At 48.8% G+C, this 15,178-nt stretch overlaps 1 protein-coding gene across 2 annotated transcripts in view; it reads left to right on the plus strand.

Moving 5' to 3' along the window:
• The window catches only part of DIS3L (DIS3 like exosome 3'-5' exoribonuclease), a 96,933-nt gene that overhangs the window by 34,014 nt on the left and 47,741 nt on the right, over positions 1–15,178 (plus strand). The window contains exon 3 of one of the 2 annotated variants that reach the window (XM_073568892.1): positions 14,225–14,353. The exons of the other annotated variant lie outside the window; for it this stretch is intronic. Within the exon in view, the coding sequence (XP_073424993.1) occupies positions 14,225–14,353 (129 nt within the window). The remainder of the gene's footprint in view (positions 1–14,224; positions 14,354–15,178) is intronic. 2 annotated transcript variants of the gene reach the window in all.

A 15,178-nucleotide genomic window follows, 5' to 3' on the forward strand; every position in this document is an offset into this window, starting at 1 on the left:
CAGATGTGCCTACCAACATAGGCCGTAAGAGATCCAGGCAGGCGCGTTGGTCTAGGTCCTCTTCCCGCTCCATCTCTCCCTGGTCTCTCCTGACGGTCTGCCTCTTCCCGTTCCTCCTCTCCCAAGTCAGGTGAGGCGGATTTGTACTCACTATCAGAGGATGACTCGGACCTGGATTCTAACCAAGCCTCTGATATGAGAGACATGGTCCAGTACCTCATTGTAGCGGTCAGCCAGACTTTTCGCAATACGGATATCTCTACGGAACCCACAGATCCTTCGTAAAGTCAGCCTTTGAAGCGGCCACTTCTACATTATTCCCGGTCTTTGCCTCTATTGGTTGTCAAAAGTCCATAGCTGCATTGGGCTAAACAACTTTGTCAGGGCATTCTTTCTGGAGCTTGACCGGAGGAATTGGCCGACCAGATTTCTCATGCATTGAAGTACACGGTATCTGCCTCCCTGGATGCCGCTTCATGCGCAGCTCAGGCATCCAGCAATATTGTGGTGGTCATCCCGCGGACTATTTAGCTTAAGGCCTGGCAGGCGAATTTATCTTCTAAGCTGTCCCTTACCAGCTTTCCTTTCCAGGGTTCCCGTCGTTTGGTTCCAAGTTGGACCAGATTATTAAGGAGGCCACCAGGGGGACGAGTTCCCTCCCTCCTCAGTCCAAACCTCGTCGGCCTCCACTGAACGGTAGTTTCGTTCCTTTTTGGCCATTTCGCTGCGACAGAGAATTTTTCCCGCCAACAGAGGCCACAGGCTCGTCAGGATAGGAAAAAGGAGTGCCTTCGTTTAGTAATTGCTTCCATGGAGGTACAGGAGTTCCTGTGCTCCATACACATCCAGGATGCCTATCTCCATGTCCCTATCTTCCCAGGGCATCAGAGATTCCTGTGTTTTGCGCTGCAGCAAGACCATTTTCAATTCGTTGCCCTGCCATTCAGGCTCGCAGCGTTAATGGCCATTCTGCGGATCAGAGGCCTAGTGCTCATCCCATACCTCGATGACATCCTCATCAAGGCTCCATCTTTTTCTCAGGCCCAGGAAAGTCTGGCCATCGTTCTCGACACCATGTCCCGTTACGGATGGCTAGTCAACAGGGCAAAGTCTTGCCTTGTTCCAACTCAGCGCCTCGTTTTTCTAGGCATGCTGTTCAACACCCACCAGACAAGAGTTTTTCTTCCCAAGGAAAAGACAGCAATCCTCCAGCAAGGGAGTTCACGCTCTACATCCCCCTTGGCTTCCTTCCTTGCGCTCAGCCATGATGGTCCTTGGAAGGATGCTAGCAGCGTCGGAAGCAATTCCATTCAGGACCACTTCTGCAGGCCATCCTTTTGCAGTAGAACAGATCTGTTCTCTCTGGATCGCCCTATTTGTCTCTCTTCTCGAGTCAAACGATCTCTCAATTCGTGGCTGTCATCCCCTCTCATCTTCCAGGGTCAGTTGTTTCTTCCCGTTCACTGGCAGGTCGTGGTGAAGACAGACGCTAGCCTTCTCGGCTGGGGTGCGGTCTTTCACCACCTGATTTGTTCAGGGACGGTGATTGGCAGAGGAATCCTCTCTGCCGATCAACATCCTCGAGATATGGTCATTCTTCTGTCCCTCCATCATTGGGAAAGGCTTCTTAGGGGTCTGCCAATCCGAGTTCAGACAGACAGTGCCACAGTGGTGGCATATGTCAATCACCAGGGAGGAACTCGGAGCTCATTGGCGATGGCCAAGGTATCCAAGATTCTCCTCTTGGCAGATATTGTCAGTTCTGGCAATATCTGCAGTGCATATCCCTGGACAATTGGGCCACTGACTTTCTCAATTGCATGGGTCTCGCGGCGGAAGAGTGGTCCCTGCATCAGGAAGTCTTCCATAAGATTTGCCTTCGATGGGGAACCCCGGATGTGGCCCTCATGGCGTCCTGGCTGAACAGGAAGGTGCCACGGTTCGTTTCCAGGTCCCGTGACCCTCTCGCGGTGGGCGCCGATGCTCTGGCAATACCCTGGTCACAGTTTGCCCTTCCCTATCTGTTTCCTCCCCTCTTCCTTCTTTTCAGGCTGTTGAAGATCAAGGAAAAGGGGGGACAAATCCAGAAAAGCAACCAAAGGTCATAGTATAAAATTGCTTTATTATGTGGTAAGGCATAGAACAAATTGCAATAAAAACATGCAGCGGTGCTGTTTAGTCATTACCTATCCCAATTGCGAGCTGATAAATAATAAAGTTTGGATTCAAATAAGCTCATTATGAATTACCTAAAGGTTGCAAATGCAGGCAAACCGTTGGTCCCCGTGCCCGCATTTATCAGCTCGCAATTGGGGATAGCCTTGTGCGTATCTGGATTGCGTTATATATTTTTTCTGCTGTTGTGATCCTGATTGATGACTTTCTCTTTGTCATATATGACAATACTTGTATACTACAGGCAACATGGTCCACCGTGTCCTTATTTTTTGTAATGACTAAACAGCACTGCTGCATGTTTTTATTGCAATTTGTTCTTTGCCTTACCACACAAAGCAATTTTATACTATGACCTTTGGTTGCTTTTCTGGATTCTTCCCCCCTTTTTCTATCTGAATTTTTTGTAACCGGTCAATTACAGTCCATAATGTTGTAATGTATTGGGACATTAATTATGACCTTGGGTGGTACAACGTTTATTGCATTGTCCCATATGACTCATATATCACTTTTCACTACCCTCTTTGTATGTTGAAGATCAAAGTGGAACGGGTGACAGTCATTCTGATTGCATCGGATTGGAACCAAAAAAAGGAATACACTGAACACGGGTCAGAAAGTAATAGGACAATAATAATCAAGGCTTAAAATACCTTTATTAGTGAGGGTAAAATATAGCACTACAAATGAAAAGAGGTGCCCGCACGGATAATGAAATGACACATAATTGCACCAAATGATAAATAGTATGGGTTAAATAGTTAATATTACAAATAAATAATGAATATTAAAAATTGATCAACGTTAAAAACCAATACACCAGGTGTTATCTACCAAAAAAAAATTGATATAAGCATTGCAGCAAAAATGATAAACAAGAGGTAAAAGGAGACTCAAGGACCAATCATATACTGTCAGTGTGACAAGGGATACTGGAAGTAAATACAAATGAGTGTAAAAAAATCTATATGTGCAGAAACTCAACAATCAATAAGACCAAAAGTAACCAATGTATGTCAATAAGGTGCAATGTGACAACAGAGAGCAACCGCAGAAATAATAATTAAAGGTATGCGTTCAAAATCATGGTGCTAAAAATGGAATGATGAATAATCAAACAGTACTGAAAATGTCTCAAAGTGCATGTGCAAAGAAAGTGGGGGAGGAAGGGGGTAAAGATTGCACATACTGAGATTATTACTCTTGTGACCAATGTGTAATCAGCTGGTTAAGCAAAGGTACTGTGAATCCCTTATATAGAAATGTCATAGGTAGGAAAGAGGTAATGGCGGTTTTGGAGGGATACAGCACCTAATGGCCATAAACAAAGAAATATTAAGCCAAGCCTGTAGGCAGAAGAGCAATGAGTTACCTGGGTGTGTGATTGTCACCGTGTGGGGCCCACACCGATACACGTTTCAGAACCTGTTTTTCGTCAGCGGGTTGCACTTGATTGGTCCAGAAGGTCTTGGTTCGCAGAGATTGTCAATCTTCTCGCGGACGCCCCCTGGAGGCTCCCAGACAGACCAAATCTTCTGTCTCAAGGGCCGATCTGCCACCAGAATTCTCAGTCGCTCAATTTAACGGTGTGACTGTTAGCGTCCAGGTTTTCAGATCGGTTGATTCACACCATGATCCAGGCTAGGAAGCAGTCATCTTCCAGGGTCTATTATCGGACTTGGAAAGCCTATTTCAGCTGGTGTGTGTCTATTCGCTTCACACCTATGTCCTTTTCTCTGTGTTCCATTTTGGCGTTTCTCCAGGCAGGACTTGACGCTGGTCTTGCTCTTAGTTCGCTAAAGGGTCAGGTGACAGCACTTTCTATTCTTTTCCACAAAAATTTATCCTCCTGTTCTCGGGTCAGAAATTTTCTTCAAGGGGTAGCGCATGAGGCTCCCACATACCGGACACCCGTGGACCCCAGGGACCTCAATCTAGTCCTGGAAGCCCTTAGGAGTTCTTCCTTTGAACCTCTCAGAGCGGTATCTCTGTACTTTCTGTCTTGGAAGGTAGCGTTTCTTGTGGCTATCACCTCCATTAGGCATGTCTCGGAATTGGCTAGTCTTTCCTGTTGCCCTCCTTTCTTGGTTCTTCACCAGGACAAGGTGGTTTTGCAGCCTCTACCTTCTTTCTTTCCTTCCCAAGGTGGTGTCTGCCTTTCACCTAAATGAGGATATTGTCCTCCCATCCTTTTGTCCTGCTCCGACATCCTCTGAAGCGTTCACTGAACAGGTTAGACATGGTCAGGGCGGTGCGGGTCTATTTGGCTAGGACCGCCCCCTTTAGGAAGACTGATACTTTTTCATCATTCTAGAAGGTGCGTGAAGAGACCTGCCGGCCTCAAAGGCTACGATTGCTCGCTGGATCAGAACTGCAATCTTGGAAGCTTACCGGGTCAAGAACAGAGTGCCTCCCCCTGGGATTAAGGCTCGCTCTGCCCGTGCAGTGGGCGCCTCCTGGGCGGAACACCATAGGGCATCCGCCCTGCAACTTTGCTAAGCGACAACCTGGTCTTCCATTCACACATTCGCCAAATTTTATAGGATCCATACCTACCCTTCGGAGGACGCCAGCCTAGGCAGAAGGATCTTGCAGGCGGCAGTGGTGAGCTCTCGAACCTGAACAGAGTTTCTGCTGTTCCCTCTCCAGGGACTGCTTTGGGGCGTCCCATGGTTCCTGTGTCCCCCAATGAAGCGATAGAAAAAACAGGAATTTGGGTTGCTTACCATGAAATCTGCTTCTCGGAGCCTTCATTGGGGAGCACAGCACCCTCCCATGCTCATCAGCTCTTTCTAATGTGTTATATTGTTACAGTTTGAGTTGTTTGTTTTTTTTCCTCTCTATCTTGTTACTTCTACTGCTTTCTCACTAACTGATTAACCTAGTGCCAGTCAGTGGTGTGTATACTGCAGAGGAGGAGCTACAGTTGTGGCCAAAAGTATTGACACCCCTGCAATTCTGTCAGATAATACTCAGTTTCTTCCTGAAAATGATTGCAAACACAAATTCTTTGGTATTATTATCTTCATTTAATTTGTCTTAAATGAAAAAACACAAAAAGAATTGTCCTAAAGCCAAATTGGATATAATTCCACACCAAACATAAAAAAGAGGGTGGACAAAAGTATTGGCACTGTTTGAAAAATCATGTGATGCTTCTCTAATTTGTGTAATTAACAGCACCTGTAACTTACCTGTGGCACCTAACAGGTGTTGGCAATAACTAAATCACACTTGCAGCCAGTTGACATGGATTAATGTTGACTCAACCTCTGTCCTGTGTCCTTGTGTGTACCACATTGAGCATGGAGAAAAGAAAGAAGACCAAAGAACTGTCTGAGGACTTGAGAAACCAAATTGTGAAGAAGCATGAGCAATCTCAAGGCTACAAGTCCATCTCCAAAGACTTGAATGTTCCTGTGTCTAACGTGCACAGTGTCATCAAGATGTTTTAAGCCCATGGCACTGTGGCTAACCTCCCTAGATGTGGACGGAAAAGAAAAATTGACAAGAGATTTCAACGCAAGATTGTGCGGATGTTGGATAAAGAATCTCGACTAACATCCAAACAAGTTCAAGCTGCACTGCAGTCCGAGGGTACAACAGTGTCAACCCGTACTATCTGTCGGCGTCTGAATGAAAAGGGACTGTATGGTAGGAGACCCAGGAAGACCCCACGTCTTAACCCGAGACATAAAAAAGCCAGGCTGGAGTTTGCCAAAACTTACCTGAAAAAGCCTAAAATGTTGTGGAAGAATGTTCTCTGGTCAGATGAGACAAAAGTAGAGCTTTTTGGGCAAAGGCATCAACATAGAGTTTACAGGAGAAAAAAGAGGCATTCAAAGAAAAGAACACGGTCCCTACAGTCAAACATGGCGGAGGTTCCCTGATGTTTTGGGGTTGCTTTGCTGCCTCTGGCACTGGACTGCTTGACCGTGTGCATGGCATTATGAAGTCAGAAGACTACCAACAAATTTTGCAGCATAATGTAGGGCCCACTGTGAGAAAGCTGGGTCTCCCTCAGAGGTCATGGGTCTTCCAGCAGGACAATGACCCAAAACACACTTCAAAAAGCACTAGAAAATGGTTTGAGAGAAAGCACTGGAGACTTCTAAGGTGGCCAGCGATGACTTCAGACCTGAATCCCATAGAACACCTGTGGAGAGATCTAAAAATGGCAGTTTGGAGAAGGCACCCTTCAAATATCAGGGACCTGGAGCAGTTTGCCAAAGAAGAATGGTCTAAAATTCCAGCAGAGCATTGTAAGAAACTCATTGATGGTTACTGGAAGCGGTTGGTAGCAGTTATTTTGGCTAAAGGTTGTGCAGCCAAGTATTAGGCTGAGGGTGCCAATACTTTTGGCTGGCCCATTTTTGGAGTTTTGTGTGAAATGATCAATGTTTTGCTTTTTTGCGTCGTTCTCTTTTGTGTTTTTTCATTTTAAGACAAATTAAATGAAGACAATAATACCAAAGAATTTGTGTTTGCAATCATTTTCAGGAAGAAACTGAGTATTATCTGACAGAATTGCAGGGGTGTCAATACTTTTGGCCACAACTGTAACTTTTTTTTGTGCATGTTGTCAGCCTCCTAGTGGCAGCAGCATACTCCCATGGTTCCTGTGTCCCCCAATGAAGGCTCCGAGAAACAGACTTTACGGTAAGCAACCAAAAATCCTGTTTTATTTAGCATACGTGGACCATCGGTTCTTGTGTTTAAAAAAAAAAAAAAAAACAACACGTTTTTGTGAACTACCACATAGACTTGAATTGGTCAGTGTGCTGTCCATATGCTACTCGTTTTGCCACTTATACACATGTCCATGGTCTTGGGTTCAAATCCCACCATGGTCACCATCTGCAAGGAGTTTGTATGTTCTCCCCGTGTTTGCATGGGTTTCCTCCGGGTTCTCCGGTGTCCTCCCACACTGCAAATACAGACTGATAGAAAATGTAGATTATGAGCCCCAGTGAGGACAGAGATGATAATGTCTGTAAAGCGCTGCGTAATTAATGGCGCTATATAAGTGAGTAAAATAAATTAAATAGTCTGTCATCAGTTTTGATGCTATATGTATGGTCTTTATTTTAACTAATTTTACATGTATGGGGCATCTAGTGCTTGAAGGTGAAATCTGAACACTGTGATTCTGTTTGTGTACCATATGTTAACTTGGCCTTAGATTGTTTTGTTCACCTCAGTGGAATCATAAAGGAGATTTCGTCATTATCTTTTCTTACTCCTCACTAGGACACTTTTTTTTTTTCTTTTTTTTTTTGTCCTTACGGTATATTTTTTTGATATTCAGTGCTTTGTTTGCTATGTCGCCGTTCAGGTTCACCGTTCTATTGAAAGCCAAGTGAGTTTCTCCAGTATTGCACCCACTTAAACATTTCCTATGCTGGGCCAGTAACGTACAAACACAACATCCATTATGTATTCCTCCGACAGGTTTTTATCCAAAGTGGCCATAGAAATGATAAATATGCACTTTATCTCCGTAACAATTTTGATTTGTGTAACGATTTCCGTTCAGATATGGCTATTGGTGAACCTCGCAGCTTTCCCATTTTATGACACTTAATGGACGGCATCCAGTGTGAGAGACGTGCTCCAAGGAACTTAACTGCTTAACGGTTATTGAGCCCGGCTACCTTTTACCGTTTTTGTAATATTTCTAGCACATTTTTTAATTGATTTCAAACAAAGTAAAATGCTTTTTACAGAGACTATAATATCAGAAAGCGATACTTCGCTGACCACCATGTTTTCTCCTTCGTCTCATTGGGGGACACAGGTACTGTGGGGTGTATGCTACCGCCATCTGGAGGCTGACACTAAGTAAACAACACAAGGATAGCTCCTCCGCCGCCGCATACACCCTTGCCCTGATTACGGGCGGAAACCAGTTTTTTGCTTAGTGTCTTTGGAGGCACACGTGTCTGGTTTCTCCAGACTTTTTTTTTTTTTTTTTCCTTCCCTTTCCATGAAGATAAGACAGGGGCGACGGCCCCTATTGAAAGGGGCCGATCTCCCCAAACCAACAACGGGCAAGCACCTGTTGAGTATCGTCTCCACGTATCCTTTCCCGCACCGAGGGACATATCTGGGCCTTTTTCCCCAGACTTTTTTTGTTTTTTTGTTATGAATATTAGACAGGGGCAACAGATCCTATTGAAAGGGTCCGATTTCCCCAAACCATCAACGGGCGACCACGTACGAGTGTGCCTCCACGTATCCTCTCCCGCGATGTGGGACATTATGCCGGACTTAGCCCTGACCACCCCTAGGTATGGAAACCATGGGCTGTACAGAGGCACAAGGTTAGTCCGTGCGGCCCCCACTGCTCCACCAACGCAAGAAGGTGGTGCTGCAAGGCGGCGGACGGTCTCTCTTCTCACCCCCTGAAGGGGTTAGATGGAGCTAGGGTGCCTGCACCATCCAGGATATCGCCCCCCCGGATGGTGTGGAGGTGATGGTCGGGGAGGGCCCTGCGGCGTCCCGGGCCGGCGCTAGTCAGCAGAGGCGATGGATGGCTGTGCGGACAGTCAGGCCGGTTCTGGCGGCCAGGTGCAGGAGGTTCAGCGCTGCGCATCCTTTCCCTTTCCCTGCTGCCCTTTTCCCTTGGATGGCTGCGGTGGCAGCGGAACAGACGCCGCGCCTGGCGCGGCTTCGGCCTTAGGGTGCGGCGCCTTAAACGCCCACTGCCACCCCCGTCGTGTTCGGATACTAAAAATCCAGACCGCGGCTGCGGCCGGTGGTAGGCAGTGGCCGGAAGTCCCGCCCTCCGGACGCAATGTCCCTTCCGGCAGCCCGCCCTCCGGCCTGGGCGTGCACCTGATAAACTTGAGGCCACGGCTTCGTGGCAGCATAGGCTGCGGCCAGAAAGCAGCGGTCGGGCAGCCCTCAGCAGTGACCGACGCCAACGTTTGCAGCAGGAGAAGCAGCGGGGGGGACACAGGACCGGGTAAGCGCGGACCTGACCGTGGGTGGCAGCCAAGGCCACTCCCCCTCCACAGCCCCTGGTAGGGCAACATTAGCCTAGTGGATACAATATGGCTGGGTAAGGGAAGGCACACACGTTTCTTTACGCTGCATGCATCGCCTGTAGGGCGTCATTTCCGCGGGCACAGGGCAATAAATTATGTGAAGCCTGCGACTCCGAACGCGCCCAGGAGCCCTCCCCCATGATTGAACCCGGGAATTCAAATCGTCCAATCTATGGCTTCGCTAACAAAGGCAATTGAGTCTCTTCATGCCCCAGATAGGAGCAAGGATAGTGGCTCGCTGATCTGGGAGGGGTCCTCCGCCTCACAGGACCCTCCGGCCTGCAGGGGCCGCTCTCACTCCACACAGACGCAAAGGAAACGAACCCTCATGGCGTCGCCCGGCCCATCAGGGGCCTCAGCATCAGTAAGTTCAGCATCACGCTCACCTTCACCAGGTGTTGGGAGCGGGCAGAGTTCAGACTATGACTCGAACGAGCCACTGGACCTGGATACCCCGGAGTGCCAGGAAACCGTTAACAGCCTCATTGACGCCGTTAATCAGACACTGGGGGTTGAGGATGACGTCGCTTTGGCCTCAAGCCATAAGGTATCCTTTAAGCGGGCTAAGCGACCGCAGAGAGTGTTTGGCACTCACCCAGAATTTGAGGACATAGTGCAGCGTCACAGGGAACGGCCGGATAGGCGTTTCTCGGGGCAGAAAACAGAGGCAAGATATCCGTTTGCCCCGGAGCTCCGTAAGAAATGGGCAGAATCCCCAGTGGTGGATCCACCGGTGTCACGCTTGGCCTCGAGATCCTTGTTATCGGTACCTAGTGGTGCTTCTATCAAGGACCCCACGGATCGGCTCATAGAAGGATTGGCTCGCTCAGTTTTTGAGGCATCAGGTTCAGCATTCGCTCCCTCGTTCGCGGCAACGTGGGTAGCCAAGGCCATGATGTCATGGTCAGACTCATTGGGCAAGGTCTTGCAGGATAGAGACCTGCCGGCATAGGTAGCAGAGATTGCGAGTCAAATCGCGATGGCCGGTGACTACTTAATTAATGCTTCCTTGGATGCGGCCAATTGTGCGGCTCTTGCGGCCGCAAATGCGGTAGCCATTAGGAGGGCCCTATGGTTAAGAACTTGGCGGGCCGATTCAATTGCCAAGAAGTCTTTGACTTCCCTGCCTTATCAGGGTGGCCGTTTGTTCGGAGAAAAGTTAGACCGGCTCATCTCCGACTCTACCGGGGGAAAAAGCAGCTTCCTCCCGCAAGAAAAGGTCAAGCAATCGTTTCGCCAGCCTCAGGCTCGGTTTCGGGCCTTTCGCAACCCCTGGTGGACGGCAACGGCCAGCTCTGCTGCTCCAGGGCGTTCCAACCAGGATAGGGAGCGACAGTACTCATATAGAGCCAACCCATTGGGGAGAATGCATGCTCGTCATCCCAGGGTGAGGGGAGCCAGGGCCCAGAGACCCTCAGCCAAATGACTCAGAGCACTTTTTAGGCGACATCAGCAGAGTGGGCGACCGCCTGCTCTGCTTTCGCCAGGTCTGGGTCACGATAACACACGACTCATGAGTGGCAGAACTTGTGTCGGCAGGTTACAAGATAGAGTTTTTCAGGTTTCCCCGAAACGATTTTTTTCTGTCCCGACTTCCCAAAGTGAAGCCCCGGGCAACGGCGTTGCTAGGGGCCATCAACTCACTCCAGCGCAACGGAGTCATTATTCCCGTACCAGAGCACGAGAGGGGGCAGGGTTTTTATTACAATCTGTTTGCGTTCCCAAAAAAGGACGGGACAGTCAGGCCGGTTCTGGACCTGAAGCTCCTGAACAGAGGTTCATCAGGATCAAACATTTCAGAATGGAATGTCTCCGTTCAGTTATATCGGCCATGGGACAAGGGGAATACTTGGCCTCGATCGACATCCAGGATGCCTACCTGCACATCCCCATTTTTCCATCGCATCCGAGGTTTCTGCGGTTCGCCATCAATGGCTGACATTTCCAGTTTGCAGCGCTGCCTTTTGGGCTAGCCACCGCTCCCAGAGTATTTACAAAGGTAATGGCAGTCATGATAGCCGTCTTACACTCGCGGGGCATAGTCGTCTTACCGTACCTAGACGACCTCTTGGTCAAGGGCCCTTCATTTCGGGCATGCGAGGAGAATGTCAGTATCACACTGGATACCCTCTCCCTTTTAGGATGGTTGGTCAACAAGAAAAAATCATCCCTTGTCCCAGCTCAGAGGATTTCTTTTTTAGGGATGATTTTCGACACCTCCCGAGGGATGGTAATTCTCCCTCAGAACAAGGCGCTGGCGCTCCGGCAGGGAGTCCAGAGGCTTCTGCAGCCAGTCCCGCACACCATTCGGTTTGGGATGAGAGTCCTAGGGAAGATGGTGGCGGCAATAGAAGCGATTCCGTTTGCCCAATTTCATCTTTGCCCCCTACAGCACACGCTCTTATCTTGGGACAGGAACCTGTTCACGCTCGATCATGGATGCCGGCAATCCTCGCAGGTCGGACGGTCTCTGGAGTGGTAGACAAGGATGTCCTCCCTTCTGCAGGGGAAACCCTTTCCCCCAGATCACTGGCTAGTGGTCACGACCGACGCCAGCCTCCTCGGCTGGGGAGCGGTTTTTTTCGTCACCACACCTCACAGGGACGATGGTCGCTGCGGGAGGCACATCTCCCGATCAACTTGTTGGAAATACGAGCAGTTCGGCTGGCACTGCAGCATTTTCAGCACCTTTTAGCAGGGCGTCTCGTCCGGTTTCAATCGGACAACGCCACGGCGGTGGCTTACATAAATCGCCAGGGGGGCACACGCAGCAGAGCAACCATGTGCGAGGTAGGACATGTGCTCCTCTGGGCTGAAAGGAACCATTCTGTGATATCGGCAGTCCACATTCTGGGCGTAGAAAATTGGGCGGCGGACTTCCTCAGCCGGCAGGGTGTCGCAGCGGGGGAATGGTCGTTGCATCCCGAGGTATTCCAGCAGATTTGCCAACGTTGGGGGACTCCGGATGTGGATCTGATGGCATCCAGGGTGAACGCCAAGGTGCCCGTGTTCGTCGCTCGGTCTCGGGACCCGCGAGCAATCGCGGTGGATGCGTTGGTTCTGCCATGGAACCAGTTTCGCCTTCCTTACTTGTTTCCCCCGCTGGCGCAGCTCCCGAGGGTCATCAAGAAGATCAAAACAGAAGGAGTTCCAGCAATTTTGCTGGCCCCGCCAGGCTTGGTACGCAGATCTGGTGCAGCTGCTCGCCGACGTCCCATGGCGACTACCAGAGCGCCCAGATCTTCTGACCTAGGGTCCGATCTTCCACCCGAACTCAGGGGCCCTGTGTTTTACGGCATGGCCGTTGAATCTTGGATCCTGACTCAGGCGGGGTTTAGCCGCAATGTGGTAGCCACAATGATTAGCGCCCGGAAGGCGACCTCGGCGAAAATTTACTATCACACCTGGAAAGTCTTCTTTGCTTGGTGTCGGAATCGTGGTTTTTCTCCATTAACTTTTTCGATTCCCAACATCTTGGCGTTTCTCCAGTCAGGCCTAGATTCAGGTTTGGCCCCGAACTCCCTTAGGAGACAGATATCGGCGTTGTCCATCCTATTTCAGCGAAAGATTGCTACCAATATGCAGGTGAGGACTTTCATCCAGGGAGTCTCCCACTTGGTGCCGCCCTAGAGGGTGCCCCTGGATGCCTGGGACCTTAATCTGGTCCTGAATGTTCTGCAGGAGGCGCCTTTTGAACCGCTCCAAGAGGTTCCGTTGTCGTACCTTTCCCGGAAAGTAGTGTTCTTGGTAGCTGTAACTTCCATTAGGCGAGTCTCTGAGTTGGCGGCCTTGTCCTGCCGTGCACCGTTTCTCACCTTCCACAAGGATAAGGTGGTGCTCAGACCAGCTCCCCCCTTTTTGCCGAAGGTCGTGTCCTCATTCCACGTTAATGAGGTTATTGTCTTGCCCTCATTCTGTCCGGCGCCAGTACATCGCTTGGAAAAAGCTCTTCACACGTTAGACCTAGTGAGAGCACTCAGAAGGTACGTGGCGCGGACGGCATCCTTCCGTCGAGACGCACACGCTGTTCATGCTCCCTGAGGGGCGCAGGAAGGGACTCGCAGCCTCAAAGTCGACCATAGCCAGATGGATCCGTCTAACGATTCAGGAAGCCTACCGCATCAGGGGGCGCCAGTCCCAGCAGGGATCAGAGCACGCTCTACTCGAGCGGTGGGCGCCTCTTGGGCGCTTAGGCAACAGGCTACGATGGAACAAGTGTGCAAGGCAGCAACCTGGTCCAGCCTGCACACATTTACCAAACATTATAATGTCCATACTCAGGCTTCGTCAGATGCGAGCCTCGGTAGAAGAATTCTCCAAGCGGCGGTGGCGCACCTTTGAACAGGAGGTGCATGTAGCTTGGATCGGTGAGTCATTCTCCCACCCAGGGACTGCTTTAGGACGTCCCACAGTACCTGTGTCCCCCAATGAGACGAAGCAGAAACATGGATTTTTGTGAGTACTCACCGTAAAATCCTTTTCTCCGAGACGCTCATTGGGGGACACAGCACCCACCCTGTTAGCCAAGGTTGACTCTAGTTTATTTAATTAATACGCATTTTTCTTTTTGATGTCAGGGTGGATCTTTTCCAGACATATTGTTATTTGCGTTAAGGCTATTTCTCGTTCTACGACTGCTTTTGCACTAAACTGGTTTCCGCCCGTAATCGGGGCGAGGGTGTATGCGGCGGGGGAGGAGCTAACCTTGTGTTGTTTACTTAGTGTCAGCCTCCAGATGGCGGTAGCATACACCCCACAGTACCTGTGTCCCCAATGAGCGTCTCGGAGAAAAGGATTTTACGGTGAGTACTCACAAAAATCCATGTTTCAGCTTGCTTAGAGATTCCATGCGGTGTTGGATGTTAAAAGCATTAGTTTAGAAGACCAGATGCATCATGACAAATTGTAATGCAAATCTGTACTTTATAGGCAACATGTGGATTTTCGTGTCCTCATCCTGTATCAGATTAGTAAATGCAAAATGTTTATATCTCCAGGCAGTATAAAAAGCTGCGCGCCTTACTCTCTGATGCCCGACATGACTGTGTCTTTTTCCCAAACGAGTTCCAGCATTACGCCTATCTTCCTCGAGAGATTGGAGAGTCTGTGGAAGACTGGCAGACAAGGTACTGTACCTTCACTGTCAGCTTGACTTATCCTATTGAGTCACCTGTTTGTTTGTTTTTTTCCAACATGTTTTATTGATTTAAAGAGCATTACAATAAAAAATAATGATACAAGTTTTGAAGTAACAAAGCTATTTGACAGGCGTAAAACTCACAATATTGGTGTAAATAGCATTACCAGAAAGTAAGTCATACAGGTTTGAAGAAGTCACCTTATTTAGTGCTTATTCGACAGGCATAATACTCATAAATGACCCCTACCACCCTCAACCCTCCCCCCCCCCCAACATATAAACCCCTTAAACGGCTCTGCATTTGGTTAACAAACAATAAGTTCAAGGAATGGGATTACGTCCGCTAATTTTCTGAAGAAGGTACCACCTGAGTGTTTTCAAAATGTGTCCTTAGTTTGTCCCTGGTGTCTTGAGACAGTGATGGAATGAACAATGACCATGCACTCAAAAACCTCCCAGTCAACTTTTCTTTATTTGTCAGGGTATCTAACCAGTCCATTCGAAAAATATACATTATTTTGGAGTGTATGAGAGATTTGGGTGGTGGCAAAGGACTTAGCCAGTGCTGCAAAATACTTTTCCTGGTAGCTGAGGCCCATATTATCAACATGGCCTTAAGGTGTTTTGGGAATTTGTGTTGAGAGCTGTCTAAGATATTAAATATTGCCCATTACGGCGTCAGGGGAAAAGAAATCCCACCAAGATTCTGCAGTTCAATGTGGATAAACTGCCATAGTTTTTGCACTTTGGGATATCCCCACATGTGATGAAATATGTCTGTGTTTCCTGTCCCGTATTTGGAGCATGTGAA

The sequence above is a fragment of the Dendrobates tinctorius genome, unplaced genomic scaffold (assembly GCF_039654945.1).
Source record: "Dendrobates tinctorius isolate UK_male_01 unplaced genomic scaffold, ASM3965494v1 ptg000022l, whole genome shotgun sequence".
NCBI lineage: Eukaryota > Metazoa > Chordata > Amphibia > Anura > Dendrobatidae > Dendrobates > Dendrobates tinctorius.